We start from the raw sequence: 21,229 nt of genomic DNA on the forward strand, positions 1-21,229 counted from the left end.
AATTGAGTAGTTTATTTTGAATCAGTGTGCTTTCCAGAAAACCAATGTGGCCTTGGAGGGCAGAATTTCCAAGCTTTTTGAAAATGTAAATCTTTTACTGAAGCCATACAGCGTCAGTCCAATGCCAGAGGATTGGTTGTGTGCAAAGTGATATTGTCAAAGATATATTCAACATTTGGTTGTCAGGAACATTTGACATTACTAGGTCAGGATTTCATTTGTTGGAGTTCCTTTTTTTAACTCTGTTTTTTGGTGGCTTTCTTGGTTGATAGACTTAAGTCCCCCCTGCAGTTGCAACTCCTTTTTGGTGTAATGCCCTTAGTAGCCCATATGGCTACGAGAACAGAGGTGTTCATTTTGTCTTTGGGTGGTTTCTTTCACGAAGAAAGTGTTTTCTTTTTACCAAGAAAGTGTAAGGGATTAGGTTGGTGGTAGCTATACAGCCTGTACCCTTTTACAACATTAGCAGTCAAATAGCAATACATAGTGACCATTAGGATTATGCAGCATTTTAAAAGTCCTGTACACTCAATTTTATTGTTTTTTTCTTTGTTTGACTGGACCATTTGGAAGAGTCAAAATTGATGTTCTTCCCATGCAGATACACTCAAGGCATCATTTGTGTTAGCCGGATGATGGTCTCCCAAACACGTTAAAAGTCATCTGTTTCGGTGTGCCTGAATGTATTGAGTTTGGCTGAGTTTGTAGAAGTGGATGCCCACAAAATCATCGAATGTGCACAAGTGTGAATTAATGGGCTTATTTGCGTATGTGTGTTTATTTCTTTGCACTCTGCTCAGTAAAACAGCCATTGCAAAGAGTAAATATCTAGCCACTTCAACCGTTGACACAAAAGTAACAGTTCAGTTACAAAGAGGTTTGTCCCAAGCAGTTATGTCTGTTGGCGTCAAGTCGGTACACAAATGTTTCTGCAGGGTGTAACATAAAAAAATGTATGGTTTGCAGAGGTGCTCCGGTAGCCACTTAGTTGAGAAACTCCTCTTAGTTGAGAAACTTCTAAAATTGAGAGCAATATAGCCAATTTCAAACAAATAAATTTAACTGGGAATTTCAGAAGGGGCAGAGGGTAAAAGGTGGGATTTGTATCATCTGAAATATTCAACTTTTTAAACTGTTCCTCTCTAAGGAGTCTGTGAGAAAGCCATTTTATCACAAGTTAGACACTGACACAAAAGAGGTAAGTTTAACAGAGCTTCATTAAAGTGTTCAATAGGTTTGGAAACTTCCTATTTTACCCTAACGCTATAAAGGGAGTAATCTCGACCATTAAATAAAAGAAAATATGTCCTACTCAGTCTTTAGTCAAAATAAAGGACTATCTAATAAACCTACACATGCCCTAATTCTTTTACAATAACTGGGTGAAAGGATATGCAATCAAAAACAAAAAGGTGAATCAAATATAACAATGTTACTGGATTATAACTCCCTTCCCCATGTTCAAATCATAGGGGAATCCAGAGGAGTTCTTGCTTGATAGCTGGCTTACACAGATGTCTGGTTTCGTAAACTTTGAAGTAACTTGAATACAGTTCACAGTTCACACCACAGGGTCAGGCCGTCTTGGCCTGGGTTCAATAGTTCAATCTTTGTTAGGCTTCCCTTGCCTTGTTTCAACATAAATCTATGTTCATTTATTCAGACCCCTCGGGTTTCCCTCGCCAAAATCCGGGTCTCAGGTTTCCCTTTGTCCGAGTCTGGGTCTTATCTTGAGGTTTTCATAAACTAGAAAAACAATGTCACAATGGCTTACCAGGCATCCATCACCTGGATCCGAGCCTCACTCGCATGGTACTTCACTCTGAAGACATTTGTTACTGCACACTTCCATGCAATACCCTTTTGGTGTTTCCCATATGGTTTACACGTGCTTCTTTGTGCTTCTTTAGCATCAATGCTTTCCTTAGTTCTTCACAGTGGGGTCTCTGCTGCCCTCCTGGGTCCTTTCTCTGCCTGGAGGCCACCCCAGTGCTTTAGTTTTAATTGTGGTTTTACAGTGGGGTCTCTGCAGCCCTCCTGGGTCCTTACCCTGCCTGGAGGGCCACTCCAAATGCTTTCTTTCAAACAGGCCCTCTTGACTTTGGCAAAGCTTGTTTCTGTACAATTTTATTTTCAGGCCAAAGTAGTTTCACAGTTCATAGGCAATTCGCAGATATCTTCATTTTTGTATTTTCACTACAAGTACCATAATGCATCTTCCGTATGGTCAATAGTGATCTTCAAGATCACAAAAAGGTTCATATATTTCTGCAAAATTCCCACGTCAGCCTAACATGCATGCCGGGTTTCCCCTCGCTCAGAAACTCACCGGCCAACGCGATGCTGTCGGGAAAAGGCTTGTGTTAGGCAGAATCCTGTGCAGTGCCCTTAGTGACCACTACACCTGATTAACATCACAGGTGGCAATACAAGTTTTACCCTTGGTACAAGCCTGTACTACTAAGTTATAGTGGTAGCAGTAGCAGAGCAGCCAGGCTTATCTCAAGAGTGTATGAGCAGTAGCAGAGATTACACAAAGGGACCACAATTACTTTGACTCAAGCAAACACTGACTCAAGGTTTCAGGTAAAAAATAGAAGTACATTTATTTTTTAACTATCAGTTATAAACACAACACCTCTAATAAACCTTAAACAAAACCACACGTTAAATATACTATAACTAACCAATTCACTTTGTACAGTGCGTCTCAAGGCAAGTACCCTGGGTTTGAATGAACCGGTGTTATGAACAAAACACGATACCGCGGATAGGGTTGCGATCACTTTTTGACAGTTCGGTCTACTAAATAAACGCGTATCCGTGACATGCAATGCTACCGGGACAAAAACACACTAAGCACTTGAGACACCCAGAGGGAGTTGGAGGCAAAAATCACAGGCAATATTTAGGTGAGGCAGACAGTATCGAGAAACACTCAGAAACAGGAGTTCAAAAGTCAGAGGGTCGGAGCAAGGTTTAGGGGACACCGGAGACCTGTGCCGAAGATCACACCGTTAGACAGTTCACGATTCAGTGTAGCCAAAAAGTACTTGGATATTGTCAATGTTCGGAAGCAAAAGTTATAAGAAGGAGGGAAGACAAGGACGAGCCTTGAGGATGAACAAAAGGGATTCACCCACTTTCCTCGAGTAGAACACAGTACCTTATTCCAACGATGCAGCTGGTGCCCTGGCAGTTGTTCCTGTTGGTTTCCTGCAGACTCACGATTCCTGGAGCTTTGTTGTGAAGGAGGACGTCGGAAGGGGGTCTGCACCACACAGGGATGAAGCCGGCAGGGCGACAACGCAAAGGTGTGCTCCTTGAAAACAGGAGAGGCTCAGCAGGTGGCTATCCAGACCACTACAGCAGTGTGCAGCGATTTCGACCACGGCTGAGATCTCTGGCTGAAGAAGATGAGCTGGTTATCCCCACCAGGCTCAAGGGAAGAAGACTCCGGACTGGATCTTCTCTTAGTCGTCGAAGGGAAGATAGCTCAGGACTGCAGCAGGGCTTCACCGAGACGGGGTAGTTGCAGTAGCCGTCGTTCTCTCCACTTCTCTTCGGTTCCTTGTAGTTCCATAGGCGACTCTGACTTCTAGCCCAAGATACCTGCCTTTTATGCGCAAAACCCCCATTCACACAGCCTGGCTATCAATCACGCAGCAGGGGGGTTGTCCAGCCGGGACAACCACCTCAGCCAATCATGGCAAAGTGCGACTTGGGTTTCCTAGGATACCCTGTGCAGGGGTGACTACACCCCTTCCCCACATTCAGTCTACCTAGACACCCAGGCGCCAAGAGGAGGGCTTCTCTGCAGAAGCCCGCCAAAAGGCGGTGAACAAAGAAGGTGAACCTAGTGTCATGATCACTGCTTCCAAGGAGCCAGGAGCAGCCCAACGTCCTTGGAAGCAGGTCACTAACTCTAATTCCAGGCACCAGCCGGTCCCCACTGGGACCTTTTGGACCTTGTCCTGGCGCCGGTGGCACCAGGCTCATCAAAACCGTCTGGAAGCGCCGGGCTCATAATAGGTGTGAGAGTGCTTGGGTGGACTTACCTGCAGCAGACCATGCTGCTTACTTACCAGCCTCTTAGTAGTCATCTGTGAACAGGAACTACTTTCTTACCTGGGTGGGGCAGCTCCACTCCCTGGATACAGCACTGGAACTCTTCTGGAAACTGGAACTCTTTTCTTACCTAGGCGGGGCCGGGGAAGAAGATGCCTCATCACTCCTATGCTATTTAAACCACACCCGATAGATGAAGCGTGCTTCGCGTTATTCTGCATCTGCAGCAGAACGCTCACCGAGTCTGCTCCGGCCCTTCATCTTCCGATCCTGAACCTGCAAGAATTCAACTTACCATTTTGGAATCCAGCCAACATCAGCATCTGTAAAGAACAGAAACAACAGGTTAGCAAGACGAACTTAACACACAGTGCTTACTTACCTGATTCATCGGCGGCGGCCGCTTCTTCACGCCGCATCTCCACCTGCAAAGACAAAAGCATTGTCATACTCACCGGCACGCTGAAATTCCGGATTTCTTCGCTCCGCATCGTCACCTGTGAAGACAAAGCATCATTAACAACTTGCTGGTATTCCGCGAACGCCGGCGCTGCAATCAACATCTGCAAGACAAAAGAAAGACATTAAACAGGTATTTACTTACGTCCATCACGCTCTTCGCCACAAAACGCCTGCGAATTCTCCGGCGTAACACGAACTAAGCTGCTAGGAAAAAGACAGTTAAAGCGCTTGCCATACTTACGAACTTCTAAGCGCTTCAATTCATTATCCATCTCTGGAACCTGCAATACATAAGGGGAAAAGCATTAAAGACTATAAGGACAAAAGGTGTCCAGAAACTCACCGCTCGTGAAGATAACGACGGCAACATCCTCTGAATTCAAGAGGCCCATGTTACACCAGTGAAGAAACTGGCAACGGCACCCTGCACCAGACGCAGATGGAGAGCCCAGCATTCACCTATATAAGGTGAGCACGTTAACCCGGGGGGGGGGCTCTACGAAAAAGCTGGGAAGCGAGAGAGAGAGAGAGGGACATCCGACAACCCCGACCATTAACCCTCATATTCTTTCGCCTGCAGAAATCTCACTCTTCGAGTCAGCCACACAGTGCGAAGAGGTTCGACCCCAGAAGCCAATCGAGTTCTGCACATCACTTTTCGAGTCACAGACAGCTTCCGGCCCAGGCCCGTGCCTCCGTGGGAATCAGGTGAGCGTTACACCTAGTTTGCTGCGCAAAGTAAAACACAAGAAGGACTTTAACAAAAAGAAATGGCAAATAAACCCAACTGGAGCCAAAAGAAAGACGATTTGGTCGAGTGGGTTTATGTTTGGGGCTAATATAATAGCCAAGAACACTACCACGTTTATCTAATATAATCACGGTTGAGAAGTTAGGGTAGATACCACTGCCACTAGCCAAGTCTAAATGTTCAAAGAGCAAAACAATGCTCAGGGAGGTACAGACAGAAAAAGGGGTACAGATTAGCCCTTTCCAGTACTCCATGTAAGATGGGGTGTACTGGGTCTGTGGTAAAAATTACTATGTAAAGTAAATGGTAACTTTACCTTTCTCTGGGGGACAGTAGTCCGCCCCAGCGAAATGGAGTCAGAGGGAAGTCTAAAAGACAACCCTGGGTTACTACACTAAAGGTGCTGTGTAATCCATATAAGAACAGGGGCACTTGGAGTGGTGTGCTCCAGTTCCCAAGATCACACAATAAGTAACAACACATAGGCCAAAACACATGTAAGAGTGGAAAAAGGATGTACACTCTTACCAGGTGGAAAAAATAAACTCCAGAAATCCAGCAAAGCTGCTGGGGGACTCACTAGGTGAGGGAAATTAGCCCTAGAAGGAGAATTCTCCCTAACAGCTTGCTGCCTTCAGTGCTGAAGTCAGGGTCTCACCTTCTTCCCCTCTAACTTCCAGGGGACCGATGCCCATCCCAGAGGAAGCAGACCTGCCTTGGCCCACCACAAGCAGCCCTCCTTGCTCTGGCTCCCTAGAGACACGGCTCCCTCACCACGCTGCAACCCTCCAGCCACACCGGGTCAGCGTTCTAGCCTCCCGCTCTCCCTTGGTCCAGGTAGCAAGTTGGGCTAGGACTGAGAAGGGATCCCCTGCTGGACTCAGCCACACAGCCTTCCTTCTGCTCTCCCGACTGCTGCTCCCGATTCTGCCAGGAACTCCACCTTTTATACACCTGTGCTTCTTCAACAGCCTGCAGGTGTGAGTTCTGGGCTTTGCTGGCCTGACTTGCCTAACCCTCGTTAGTGGGACATTTGTTGTTTCTAAAGTGAGTTCACCTTACTTGCTCTATGTTGTTCTTTAGGGTAATCATCATTACTCCTAGTCACCTCTTCTTCGTCCTAGTGTTATGTGGAAATGGGGAGGGGCAGTTGTGTTGCTGTTAATACATGGGTGATGCCTTTAGCCTTCTCTTTCTCTCAGCAGGACTACAGTGATGTGTATGATTATAGACAGAGTGGTGTTCCTAATTTCTTTTGATGGGGAATGTCAGGGTAACTGTAATGAACGGGTGGTTATTCCGATTTCCCTAGTCTAAGTGAATTATTTAGGAAAGATAGCCTGGAAGGAGAGGAACGGTTTGGTTTACCTTTGGACTTAGATTTCTTTGTCTTCCTTCCTTTTGAGGGGAAGTCCAGGGATAAGACTGGGTCTGGATGACAATACCCCACAAAAGCCTCTGTGGCTTCACCTTCTTCACTTCTCGTCCCGTTGGGATACCACGCTCTATCCAAGGTACTTTCCTGGGTATAAGCCCGGACTCCCCTACCCAGGGGATCCTCCCACTCTAGTCCACCTCCAGGGTTGGGATCCGAGAGCGCCGGCCCTCCCCTGACCACCTGAATAGAGGAGAGGATTCCTGGGGTCTACATGGGCAAATACCCCTAGTTTTCTCATAAGTCCTTAGAGCTATATTACTTTTAATCAGATAGTCTCTTTATGCACACCTAAAGGATAGATAATTAACCCACACGGAAGCTCCTTAGGTTTAGGGGTGTGGTTTCATGTGTGAACTAGTGGTACAAAGTGCAATGTTAGCGCAGTCCAGATCCTCATCCTTATCCTTACCAAAGCAATGGCAGTGGGGCCCATATTTGTATTTATCAGGCTACTTATGAGTGTTCTGGGTGCCATATGAAAATATGAGGCAAGAGTGTGTTACTCCCTAGTTTTGGAAGAAGAAAATAAAATTATTTTTTTATACCTAGTTCTCATTCCCAACTAGCATATCGTTAGGTGGGCAAACAAAATATTGACATATTTTTTAAAAAAATAGGCCTTTCTTTTTTTAAATCCTTGTAAATCAAAAGCCTTTTTGATACCGGCTGTCATCACACCAGACAGCACAATAGCAGAGCTTCTCTTGGAAGATGTTGCCACTAGTTCTGAAAACATCACCTGTGCCATAAGGGATCACCTGTGCCATAAGGAGTCAGATACAAGTACCTGTTACTCGCTATTTTTCTTTGTTGTTGATACTGAATTTTAGTGAGTAAAATAGGCAAGTATGCCTCTTGCCTGGAGCCCTGTGTGTATCTCTATCTGGACAGCTATAAAGGGACACCCTTCAACATAATTATGCTCTCTGTAAATTGGCATCAATTCTCTTCTTGCAGTGTCTGTGAACATATAGTTTCTCTATGGCCCAATCCCTCATTTGACCATTGTCGGGCACCTGACCAGAAGGATTGCAACCCTGCACAAGGGTAGTTGTGTGCCTGTTCGCTTGCCACTAATTCATTTTTCAGAGGATCCTAGGTCAGATGTCCTGTGTCCAGGTGGTCTTGAATGCTCCTCAAGCTTGGCTATCTCTGCCTTGGCAGGAGATGGATGCAGAATCTTGGTGGATTCCTTTTCCAAAAATGTGATGCTAATTCTTGGCGGATTCCTTTCTCTAAAAATGTGAAACTGAATCTTGTTGGTGGTCTTCCACAGTCAATGTTCAGCGGTGAGTGCTTTTTGATTTTCCATGAATGTAGCCCCTTCTGGATATTGAAGTGGGCTCTCTGTAAGTCTGTCTGGTAAAGACAGTATCCTTGTGGAGGTCAACATGGTGCTATTACCATTACAGGTCTTTTTTCTAGGGATGCAGGGCAGGAGAATTGTTCTTCACCTTCCACACCAGGGAGTGTTAAATAACTCCAAGTCATGGGGACTGCTGGCCCTCTGAGTTATGCAGAGTGTCATTGGAATTGTAAACTTTGCCTCTTCCAAGAGCATGTGGATAGAACACTTAAGTTTACTTCCTCAGCAGAAAGAGCTATAAACGCATTGCTGGAGTTAAATGAGGACTTGGTGTGTATCTTTAGGGAGACCAGGAATAGATGCTTTCCCCTAACAAGAGAATGGGTTTCTACACTTTTACAGCAGTACACTACAGTCACAAGCTCATTCATAAACTGTCGAAGAACTGGATTAATAATCTTGGCGATATTCAAGTGGCTGATATCAGTCCCATCGCCTCTGGGCGCTGTCCCAATAGGATATTGTCTTTAGTTCTGACTTTAAAGGTGTACCCATTGCGGTCTGAGGAGTTGAACACATTTGCTTCCTATGATTTTTCCCTGCCATCAGGTTCTGGGAGATTACTCCTCCACCTGTGGTTATATCATGGAAGGTTTGAGGGCAGCACATCTGAGGGTGCAGATCACAAAACAGTATGTTGTGCCTGATGAAACAGCAATGCTTTGTGAAGTGACATAAACAAAGAGCCCTTTTGTGGGTTCTCACACAGGGGCAGTGTCTATTGTTGTCTGTTTTATTTTGTGCATCACCATCGCTCTGTTTTGCATCAAAGGACCTGTTTGTATAAGTGCACAAAATAAAGATTTGACAATGGCGCATCACAAACATTCCATAATACTGCTGCATAATGTTAGAATGATTCCAAAAATTCAATGAAATTCCGATTGTCCACCTATGATCATTGAAATCATGTATCACAACAAGAGGGGCATTGGAAGAAAGCATGCCCATCTAGACCACAGAGGCATCAAGGGAATGTTGGTCCCGGGAGTGCCCCATTGCCCTAACTGCATGGCTACCTTACGGATATGCATACTATGCTAGTACCGTGCACTGATCAGTCATCTGACTCCAGTTAGAAAAACCAAACATTGCCATATGTTTGCCACACCATTGTTATATTGCTCAAAAACGATAACTGTCATATGTTTGCTACACCATTGATATACTGTTTTTACCTTTAACAATTGTATTGAGTATGTTAGACGTAGCCCCCAGTACGCTGCCTAGAATCAACTCTTTTAGAATGAATGCTATTACTCTACCATAATTATATTAGCATACTAGCTGTCCCCGGCCACGCGTTGCTGTGGCTCAGTCTGGTTACATGGAAAAGAAAAAAAGAGTGCAAAACAACCCCCTTCCTCTTGCCCCTCCCCCCCATAATCCAGGAGTCGGGTACATAGTCTTTCCCCCTCTCAGTGGTGCCAGTGGTGGAGGCAGAGAGTGCAGTTACATTCCCTCCCTCCTTGCTTGTAGTCTGGGTTTTGTGCCCCGCTTATCCCTCTTCATGGGCCAGAGTTTGCATTGTACTACCTTGCCTGCTGGAGGATACACACAGCATGGAATGGTACGTGGCTCAGTTAGTGTTCCTCAGCCCTCTGCCATGAGCATTATAGCTCTTGGCAGTTGCTGCACCCATCAGCCAAATTAATACTTTCTTAAATGAGAGGCGTGCGATCGCCGTGCTCGCAACTGTGCATCCTTAAGTCTGGCTGCACGTCGCTCTGCTGCTTCCTCGGCACGTATTTGAGCGATTCTAAATCAGAAACATTGAAATGGAATCGTAAAATATTTAGTATAGCGTGTGTTGCTTTTACGTCCAACAGATGGCGCTGTTTTCCCCAAAAAACGTAAAATATTTAGTATAGAGTGTGTTGCTTTTACATACAACAGATGGTGCTGTTTTTCCTAAAGACATGTTTTTACCTGTCACAGGTGTGACATCTATGTATAGTAGGTATTTAAAAACACGCGCCTATTCGAATGCAATGCTGTGTCAAAATTTCAAAGCAATCAGTGAAGAACTTTCAGAGATTTAAGATTTTGAACAAACGAACATTTACATTTTTATTTATATAGATGATACAATATTCACCATCATTCATAACTCCCCATTCTCAGCCTCCACTAGACAAGATTGACCTTACTCTAGAGCGTTTAGCAACGTTCAAGAGACAATAGCTGACAAATGTATCTTAGATTGTGAAAGCTAGAAGCTGCTTCACGTGGCATGCTGATAATAGTGATGCTGTCGATAATGACTCCCCAACAACAACACCACCCTTCTAGCAAACCCACTACAGCCTCAGCCTCATGCCCATCGACCGCCTCCATGGTAAGGCCCACCCATACTGCAGATTCCACTTTATGCTCTAGAGGCAACTTCATCCAATTAGGCACTGGTCTTGCGCGCATATACTGCCCTATACACCACCCCCTACCATGTTCCACCCCATTCTTTCCCAACAGACCAGCCTTCGTAACTCTGCCCACCACCATCCCCACTACACCCACTACTTTACCCATCATAGGTGCACAACGCCAAATCAGGTTATCCACCAGCACACATAGCTCCCTTACATGCACAAAGCAGGTATTAGGCACCTGAGGAAAACATGACTCTCCACCCGTACTATGATTAAATATAACACCTCACACCATCCCAACAGTATAAGCATCCAACATGTGACCAACACCCTCAAAAGCACGAACTCTAGCCTACCGAGGCCCGCAAAGGCTAATCGCAAACAACATGGTAGTCACAACCCTACTGCACGCACACCACCAGCACACCCCCCAGCACTCACCGCACAAAAAACCAGAACCAACCTTAACACACCTCCACTAAAAGGTGCTCTGATCAATGTAAGATCATTAGGAGCACATGCCATTGACATACATGATCTTATCCTATAACACAAGCTTGACTTCCTTGTCTTAACGGAAACCTGGTTGCACTCAACATCAGGCACACTACTCACCATAGCCATACCACAAGACTACACAATACACAGAGCTGATAGGCAAGATACCACAGGTGACGGAGTAGCCATCATCTCAAAATCTGCACTCCAGTTCAGAGAATGCAATACCGAAACCTAACCAGGGTATGAACTCCTAGCTTCCAAATTAGCAACTGACCCTAAAACCACCATCAACTTCCTAGTAGTCTATAGAGCCCCCAGCTCTACCAACAGTCCAGACACAGAACTACCGCTCCTCGTCTCCCCCTCTCTTAAGCCGAACACTAAATTAATTCTCCTAGGAGACCTTAATCTAGGGTTTAATGTCACCTCTGACCTCAAGGATACCGCCTTCCACAATGCATTCCTAGAAGTGCAATTTTCCCAAATCCTCAATGCCCCAACCCACTCAAAAGGACGAACCCTTGACTGGATCCTTACACTGAATACCACAATCCTATTAGAAGAGACCATAGAGATCTCATGGACAGATCATCTCCTTATCAGATTTAATATTGTATTATCCAAAGAACCCTCAACTCCTAATACACCATTTGCTCCCATAGTAGCACGTAACACTAAAAATCTCACCAGTGACAACCTATCTCCTGTGCTAGACAATCTACTCTATGCTCACCCCATAAATGACGCCAACCCAGATGCTATCTCCCTACTCTATCACAACTGCCTCAAAACGCCCATAGATGAATTAGCACCTCTCAAACTTAAACGCCCCAAACTTAAACGAAGTAATACGTGGTTCAACGAAAACCTCATAGAATTTAGGAGAAAAAAAGAGCACTTGAACATCTTCACAGGAAAAATGTCACTAATGAATCCAAAATACAGCTTGAGCATATATCTAAAGCTCATAAAGAGGAAGTATTTACGCAGAAAGCCAACTCCCTCAACCTACGCGTCTCTAATGCCACTTCCAACAGCAAAGGGCTATTCTCTATTATTAGAGAATTAGAGACCCCCATTCCCCTGCCCTGTCCAGTTAACGTTAACAAGGAATGGCGTACTACTATACAGGATGCACTAGCATCTAAGCTAAACACTCTCCAAAATAAAATAGTCACATAGAAAACTCTTAGCTCCCACCACTGAACCTATCCTAGCAACACTGACACACACTACCACCAACTCCCCCGAATTTCACTTTAGACCAGTCTACACTGAATCCGTACTCAAAACCATAGCCTCACTCAAACCATCCAATTGCAAAGGCGATAGTTTCCCAGCCAAACTAGTTAAGAAATGCGCACCTACACTAGCACCCATCATCACTAACGTTGTTAATGCCTCCTTTGAATCCAACACCGTCCCAGCCAACATCAAAGAAGCCTGGGTCACCCCACCTCTCAAAAAACCCACATTCACCCCTACCACCCCACCAACTATAGGCCCATCACCACAGTGCCCTTCCTCCTCAAAATAATAGATAAAATCACATACACACAAGTCCAAGCCCACCTCGAAAGCAACCAGCTACTAGGGGAAAGACAATCAGGATTTCGTCCTAGTCATAGCACGGAGACTGCTTTACTGGACCTAAAAAACCAGATGGATGCCATCAGGGATTCAGGTAAACTATGCATCCTACTATTATTAGACCTATCCGCGGCATTTGACTTAGTAGACCACAATAAACTTTGTCTTACGCTTGCCAATAACTTCCACTTCTCTAAAGAGGCCACTGCCTGGATCAAGTCATTCCTCACTGACCGCACATCGAGAGCTGCAATAGGTGATGTTGCTGCAGACCCAATCACACTCCCACTGGGAGTCCCTCAAGGCTCTTGCCTCTCCCCGACACTCTATAACGCATACACAAAACTACTCTTCGCAGAACTTGACGCTATGGGAGTGATATATACTAATTTCACGGATGACACACAAATACTCATCCCCATCTCTGGCAATCTCGAACAGGACACCATCGCTATAAACAAAATTTACTCCATCATCCAGAATTGGATGGCAACAAATAGCCTCTGCCTTAATGGAGAAGAAACAGAGATACTGATAGAAGAATCCCCAGACTAAGTAAACTACATCCACATTACACAGCCATAGTCATCGACGGCACACCAATAAATATCTCCAAACAGGTCAAGACCCTAGGGGTCTATTTAGATTCTAGTCTTACCATGTGTAAACACATTAGTGCGCTTTCATCCTCCAAGGCCAAACTCGTCTCTCTAAGCAGACCCTTTCTCACAGCTCAGAATTGTACCAACCTTGCCAGAGCCCTCATACTGGCAAAAATGGACTATTGCAACATACTCTTAATAGGGACTTAAATAAAAAAAAAACCTGAACAAAATGCAACTAATTCAGAACAAAGCCCTCCGAGCAGCACTAGGTATAAAAAAGAGAGACCATATTTCCCAACATAGGAGAGAAGCCCACTGGCTACCCATACAAGTTAGGATTCTACCCAAAAACACTCACCATAGCACACAAATGCGTAGCAGGCTCAGCACCACGCTACCTTAACCAATGCCTAACCCGCAAAACCTCCTCCAGAACATTGAGATCCAACACTAACACACTCCTTTGCATCCCCCGATTCAAAAATGTGAGAACAGGGAACTCCAGCTTTCAAGTAGCAGCCCCCAGAATTTGGAATTCACTTCCGGCGGCCATCTCCAATGAACCGTCTCTCCCCAAATTCAAGAAATCCCATAAAACCTGGTTATTTAGCAAATTCTAAAAAGCACAATAACCAAAGCCAAATGGATAGACTTTTGTAAGAATGTAAACTTATACCACTGTACCACTACAGCTAAGCCCGATTTTACTCTGAAATGAATTGTACAACTCGCTAAAGAAACAAAACTGTATGCCTACAAGTATGCTAACAAATATGCCAACCTGTATTCACTGTACCCTCACAGCTAAGCCCTGCTTAAGTATTTAACACCATGTAAATGAACTGTATAATTTGCTAAAGAAACAAAAACTGTAAGCTTACTAATATGTTTATCTGTACCAACTAAGTACCAAGTAATCCTGTACCAACTAAGCACCAAGTATTCTTGTAACCTACGCCGTGATACCCGAGGGTTTGGGCGTATAACCAAATAAAATATGTATATGTTTATCTGTACCAACTAAGTACCAAGTAATCCTGTACCAACTAAGCACCAAGCATTCTTGTAACCTACGCCGTGATACCCGAGGGTTTGGGCGTATAACCAAATAAAATAAAATAAATAACTGCGAGAACCAGCAAATATCCCTGAAGCCACACAGGGCAGCTCTCCACCTCCTTTCTGTGACACAAATGTGAAATATTTGTTGCTAGGGATGCTAGCAGTTCTTTGATGGATCTGCATACTTTTCGACAACCAGAAGAGGGAGGGACCCTGGAAGCCCCCTTAATCCCAGTAGATCAGGAAGGTCCATATATTCAATGTCAGGCAGGAGGGAAAGCTGCGGCCTCTCTGGTAGATACAGGGGCTAATATATAAGCTCTGCGAATGGATGCTTTCTCTGATATCCCTATTCCACAAAGACTGTTAAGGCTATATGTACTTCAAACTCTCCTATCATCATCATATGGATTTGATTCGACAATTCGTCATTTGCCAAAAACACATGAAAATCACAACTATAATTAAAAATCAAACACAACAAATTGATAGAGCATGAGTATTAAGTGTACATAAAATGTGCGCAGAGTGTGAGTTAAAAATATGTATGCAGCATTTTCAAAAGCACATTTAGACCAGTGTCTTCGCGAAATACAATACGTTAAAACTATATGGGATTCGAGGGGATTGGGTCCTCCGACGTATTCCATATCTATGTCATGTAATCACCACAGCTGTGCTGCTTCGGAAAATCTTCGGCGTCTGCGTCCTGCGTCGATGACGTCGATACGCCGCCCTCGAGGACCTCCGATGACGGCGGACGTCACTGGATGTTATAAGTAGGACGCACAACGCCCGTAGCCTCAGTTCCGCTTTTTCAGTGAACGTGTTCGCTTCGGAGATCTCGGCGTGCCTCGATTCTTTGGAGTTTCTGTTCTTTCTCGGTTCTCGGCATCTACTGGGTAAGCTTAGATGTACCAACTATTGCACTCCAAATGGAGTTCTTCTGAGTGTGCCCTTTGCAAATGCAGACGCAATTTTGGGATTCTATGTGTCATTTCCCCGTTTTAAAGACCAAACACAAAAAAGAGAGATTTATTTTGGCCGTTTTTGTGTGGCCTTTGAAATGCCGAAATATCACATACTGCCCCATTGGAGAATTCTGCGTATCCCCCACTAGAAACCTGCCTTAAGTCTCCTCCCAGGGGGCCAGGAGAGGGCAGACGCTTTCTGATCCCAATCCTGGGGGTGGTGTATGGAGGTGGTGTACTGCGGGGTGCACCATTGATATTTGTTAAGTGGGGCATCTACTGGGTAAGCTTAGATGTACCAACTATTGCACTCCAAATGGAGTTCTTCTGAGTGTGCCCTTTGCAAATGCAGACGCAATCTTGGGGTTCTATGTGTTATTTCCGCATTTCAAAGGCCAAACACAAAAAAGAGAGATTTATTTTGGCCGTTTTTGTGTGGCCTTTGAAATGCCAAAATATCACATACTGCCCCATTGGAGAATTCTGCGTATCCCCCACTAGAAACCTGCCTTAAGTCTCCTCCCAGGGGGCCAGGAGAGGGCAGACGCTTTCTGATCCCAATCCTGGGGGTGGTGTATGGAGGTGGTGTACTGCGGGGGGAATCACCTGGGTGCAGACCAGGCCCAGGGCCCTGGGGTGATTTCACAGGGTGACACACAGTATTCCTCCTTGGACAAGGATACTCTTGCCACTGGGTTAAAGGAGGAATTGGCTTATTGTCATTTTAAAATATCTTACGTGGTTTTGTGCGTCCAGAAGCACACCTTACTTGCTATTTTTATTCCTGATCGATTTAGGGAATGAAGTGGGGTTCACGTGAGAAAAACAACCTTGGCACTGGGTTGTATGGTCAACTAGAATATCTGCAGATGTCCACACACTTGTGGAACACTCCCGTCCCTTGCACATCTGTTTGTATTGTAAATCAACCAATATTTTTTCTTTCTTTTTCTGTATTCAATAAATAACAAGAATTGTGTTTTTTTAAAAAGATCATATAATAGAGGTTTCTTTATATATAAATATATTTTTAAAAAAGTTAATCACATCGGGATGATTAGGAGAAGTCTTTAATTGGAAATATCGCACATCATGAAAGTCTCTTCCCCCACTTATGTTGCGCTCATATCTCGATGCTGTGTCAGGGTGTCCAAGGTTGGTAAACTGGATGCCAACCAATGAGAAGTTCCCTTGCCACACTGCCTATGATGGATAGTGCCAACCAATTAACTGCCCATGTAATGATGTAGTAGAAATATTATCAATAGTGGGAGGGGTCCAGGAGGAGCCATCCGATAGATAACCACCAATCGAGTGGCTATCCCCTACACAACCCATACAAAGTTTGAGCCATTAACCTACCCCGCTTCCCCGTAGGTTTTGTAAAGTGATAGTGTAATGTGATGTCATTTCTGACGTCATTTTGTAACAACTTGTTTGCAATTGTTGGAAACAGGAGAGCTTTGAGATGAAATGCATGTATACTGTCCCGGCTTGGATTCGTAGTTTGAATAAAGCTGGCTTTTGACATGCTCCTGAGTCTTCCATCATTGAGTATTATTTTGACTAAGTGTTTGATCTATCAGTCTTATCAACAGTTCCTCAAGTTTCCCAAATTGAACAACATGTCTTCAGTTCCAGCAAAAACAAAGTGCACAACTTTCTTTAGATGGAAGGATATTTCTCTGATCCCTCTCCACCACTTGTGTTGTCTCTCCCCACTTGGTTTAGATATTAGATGCCTTGTGCCCTCCTCATATTTGTTCTTCGCTATGCTTATTGGGGCCCCTCTGGCTCCCTTGGTTTTCTCTGTCCCAATAACTCTAAGTTATGTGGGTTATCTGTAACCCCTCTGTTCTCGTTGCTCTCTTAGCTCTTGTGGGTTTCTGTGATCCTTCTGGAGGTTAATTCTATTTAGGTTTCTCTGGCTCCCGTAACCTTTCTCTTTCCCTCAGTCACTATAGGCCTCTGTGACCCTAGTACGGGGTTAGAGCATTCCTTCCTACTTGCTCTTTCCTCTCTCTGCCTACCTCCGATTTGGGCAACCCTTGTACCTTCAGCGTTGCAGGGTCAGCTCCAGTGAGGGTGTCTCTCTTCGGCAGAGGTGGCGTTCTTCACAGCTTGCCGCTCTTCCGGACTGGATGTGAACGGTTTTCTGATTTTTCTCCTCTCAGCGGTCTCGCCATTCTGCTCTCTTGTTGGGAGCGGAGAACTCGCTTCTCCCTCGGTTCCTGGTTTCGTCATCAGTTTGCAGGCACATCAGGCCCTCTGCTTTGTTGCGCCTCCAGGTAAGCTTCATTTTGGTTGGTCTTGGCTTCGCAGGCCCTGCGTGTCTCTGTATCTGGATGGCAGCATCTCCCTTCGGCGTTGGCCTCTCTCCGCGCCACAGCCGGCTCCAATGCAGCTCTGGCCCTTGCTGACTTCCAAGGCTCGCCTCAGCGTATGGTTTCTTCTCCACTCAAGGGTTGTTGGTCCTTTATTCTTGCTCCTGTAACGAGAGGTGCCATATTGTTCACCACAGGTTGTCAAATGGGTGTAAAGTTCAGCATTACCTTGCGCCAAACACCTAGAGGTATTGTCAGTGTTATCCTGAGCCTAATACATAGATGTATTGTCAACATTACCTATTCCCATGTAGGCACATGATATCTTGTGTATAGGGAGTTTCCCATTGGAATGGGAGTCCTTATCCCCTGGAGGGGAGTTACTACCAGTGAGGTTCCACTTTCCCAAACCCTTACACAGGGTTTTGCTTAGCGGGGCTCACCTCCCTTCCCTCAAAGGGGGTGGCCACACCTACGGAAGAAAGGACATAGACCCCAGATTCGTCACACTGCATAGACTACAGAATTGTTTCCATTGGATTTACAAGATTTCATATCATCGCAAGTGGTTCTTATTACATTTTGCACAAAGAGAGGCTTCAGATAAAGCTGTCGTAGATGGGCAAAGCAAGATAAAGTGGTTGAGTGTCTCATTGGAGGAATTACACAGCTTACATGAATCTGTGTGTGCAGCATTCCAATTGCTTCTCAAAGCAGCAACTGGCAAAATTCCCAATCAAAACTCCCAGTTGTCAGCATGTTGGATAGGCAGTAGGATGGAGGGTGCTATGAGTATAGTGTAGGATTGGTTTTGGGGCTAGAGATGGAAGCCAACATCAGGGTAAGGGCAACAGGAGGGGCATGGGTTTCCCTGCAAGGTACATATGGCGACAAGTGCATAGAGGAGTGATGTGCGTGATCCATCCCAAACCCACTAACTGCACAGTCAATTCTGGGAGTCATTCTTGTTACCTTATATTCAATGTTTTAGGGACCTGTTTAAATACAGCAGTGCTGTGCTTTGTGGAATGTAAATTCTTAAAAAAACAGTAAAGCCTGATAGTCAAATATGTTTGTTATAATCTTTTTATCAGTGTATTTACTGTTGTAAAGAGTTCTGAAATATGTTCCGCACAAAGGCATACAATTTCAGGGTTTATGAATTCAATTAATATACTTATGGTGGAGACCTAGGATTACAAGTAAGTATAATTTGCATATGATCTGTCCATTGATGACATATCCAGTTTGAAAGAAAATCCTTGGGTGTTTGAAAAAAGAGCTTGCTCAAAGAAGGGTATATTCAATTTGCTTTTGGCAATATGAACCTGCAGCCCCAGGTATATAAATGTATGTATTCCATTGTCCCCATTTCCAGAAGGCAACATAGGAGTACTTTGTGGCATTGTGCACAGCAAAGAACAAAAAAAGGGCTTGGTCAGTCTACCCACTGTCCTGCCTTTGCCCATGCTTCGGTAAATTCTCTAACACTCTTTTGATCTTTACTCTCCACCTGCAGCCCACACATAACCCACTCAACGTCACCTCCATTAAATGCATGTGTCTCCTCTTAGGGGACTAGATATTTGCATAATACTTCATAGGCTCTCTGTGAGATGACTGCTTTCTTCCTCAGTCGTGAATTATTTTGTATTTTATTGAATTTCTATAGTGCTTTAATCCAAAGCACTTTACAAGAGGAACAGGCAAAATACAACAAGAATTACATAATAAATGAATCAAAACCTGATAACAGTACACATAACAATTTACATTATTGGTAAGGTTAAGCATGAGTGGAGAGGGTAATAGTAGTAGAAGTAAAAGAGGAAGCAAATGGTGATAGGGAGGTGAGTGGAAGAGATAGGAATCAGAGAAGTGCAGAAAGTGAGGTAGGAGGGAGAAGAGCTGAAGGAGAGGGTGAGGGGGTATTCAAGTGAAAGAGGGAGTAGGAGGTGTGGGTAGAGGTAGAAGCAGAAGTAAGAGAGGAAGCAAAAAGTGTTATGGAGGTGAATGGAAGTTATAGGATTTTAGAGAAGTGTGGAACGTAGGGTAGGAGGGAGCAGAGCGGATGGAGAGGGGATGGCGGTTCCAGTGGAAAGGAGCGAGTAGTTGGAAGGAGCGAAAGCGGGAAGGGGCACAAGGTGTTGGAGGAGGAGAGAGTAGGAAAAGATCACAGAGCTGCGAGAAGGAGTATAGATAGTGAGGGCCCGATTCTCAAGTGGGTGCTAATTACCGAAAATGTCCTAAAAAGTGTTACTGACATTTTCGGTAATTAACACCTATTCTGAAGGTGGTGCATTCTTCCGAAGTCGGACTGAATTCGCCACTTTCGGAATATGGGTGCTGGTTGCTAGGAAGGGCTGAAAACTAACCTAGCAACCGGCACTTTCGTAATCTCTCCTTTTGCATGGGTATTCTTGTGGCACTCCTCCAATTTCGGAACTGCCTGAAATTGGCGCCGAAGTACTGTTCCCAGTTGGTGTCGTACAGGAGGAGTGCCACAAGAAGCACATGCACAGGAGTAGTACCGCAAGAAGCACAAGGCTGTTTGGGTGTGCAGATGGTCTTTTTTTGCAGAAGAGCGCATACTGCCATCCATGGTTCTACTATGGATGGCAGTATGCACTCTTCTGCAAACAAAGATAAACAAATGCAGTGCAGGACCCAACTGTCACGATCTGCACACCCAAACAGCACATGCTTTTTTGTTTTCATCTCGGCAGCATTTTCGTTAAATAACGATTCTCTCGTTATTTAACGAAAATGCTGCCGCGATTCTGCAATCCGCCTGTTTCCGTTGGAAACAGGCGGATTCCAGGGAAAGCACTGTCGTGCTTTGCGAAGATGCCCAGGCCAACATGAGAATAGCAGCGGTGCCTGGGCATCAAGAAATGGCGCTGTGATTCGTACTATTTAGCACGCTCACTGCGCCATGATGAGAATCGGGCCCAGTGACAAGGGAGGATTGGTGGGGGCTGGGGGCTAGACCATGGAGGGATTTGAAGACTCCTGCTGCTTCCACCCTAATGTTCCTGCCTGCTTGTTTCTGCCACATGGTGGCAATTTTTTAAAGCATACATTTCTTGCTGGTTTCTGTACACTGAAGCTTCCATAATCTTTAATGCAAGGGTCTGTATCACTTGGTACATACATTTCGCAGGTTTCACGGTTTATGCCAGTACTTTAAAGAAACAGGTTTATCAAACTGAAGTTGTTGGTGGCTTTATCAAATCTATGCTAGTGATGCCAGAGATAGTCAGGAAATAAAACCTTGTTGTTTTCATCTAAATGTAGGAATACGGTTTTGGAATTTTTAACATACCTTTTCTGTTTTCTTTCTGAAACAGATTTGCAGGGTGAATTATGGAGTGACTGAAATGAAGATGCTTGTGCCCGGGGGAGACAAAATTGCTGTGAAGAAGGACAACCGGTGAGGCTTATGTTGCAAGGTCCACTATGGATACTAAATAACAAAACTCCCATCTGACTTTAAATAGTGGATTAGGGCTAAATAAAAAGTAATATTTATCTTAGTGTTGACAGTTGAAATCTAATGAGATTTCATCAATTCCTTCCATTGATTCGGTCCAACAAATCAAGCAAGAGGAGTGGGGGTCTTGAATGCTGTCCATTTCTACACAGCTAGGCTGAACACATGTAATTTAAATCAGGATTTTATTACAACTGACAAAGGACCCTACACGTGTTCATCAAACAGT

The 21,229-nt window shown here is 44.6% G+C and overlaps 1 protein-coding gene across 2 annotated transcripts in view; it reads left to right on the top strand.

The window, feature by feature from the left end:
- Positions 1-21,229, top strand: part of HERC3 (HECT and RLD domain containing E3 ubiquitin protein ligase 3) — a 1,960,519-nt gene that overhangs the window by 1,768,416 nt on the left and 170,874 nt on the right. For both annotated transcript variants that reach the window (XM_069630741.1, XM_069630742.1), the window contains one exon: positions 20,858-20,940. In XM_069630741.1, the coding sequence (XP_069486842.1) occupies positions 20,858-20,940 (83 nt within the window). The remainder of the gene's footprint in view (positions 1-20,857; positions 20,941-21,229) is intronic.

Source organism: Ambystoma mexicanum, chromosome 6q (genome assembly GCF_040938575.1).
Source record: "Ambystoma mexicanum isolate Mex_15411 chromosome 6q, UKY_AmexF1_1, whole genome shotgun sequence".
Classification (NCBI taxonomy): Eukaryota; Metazoa; Chordata; class Amphibia; order Caudata; family Ambystomatidae; genus Ambystoma; species Ambystoma mexicanum.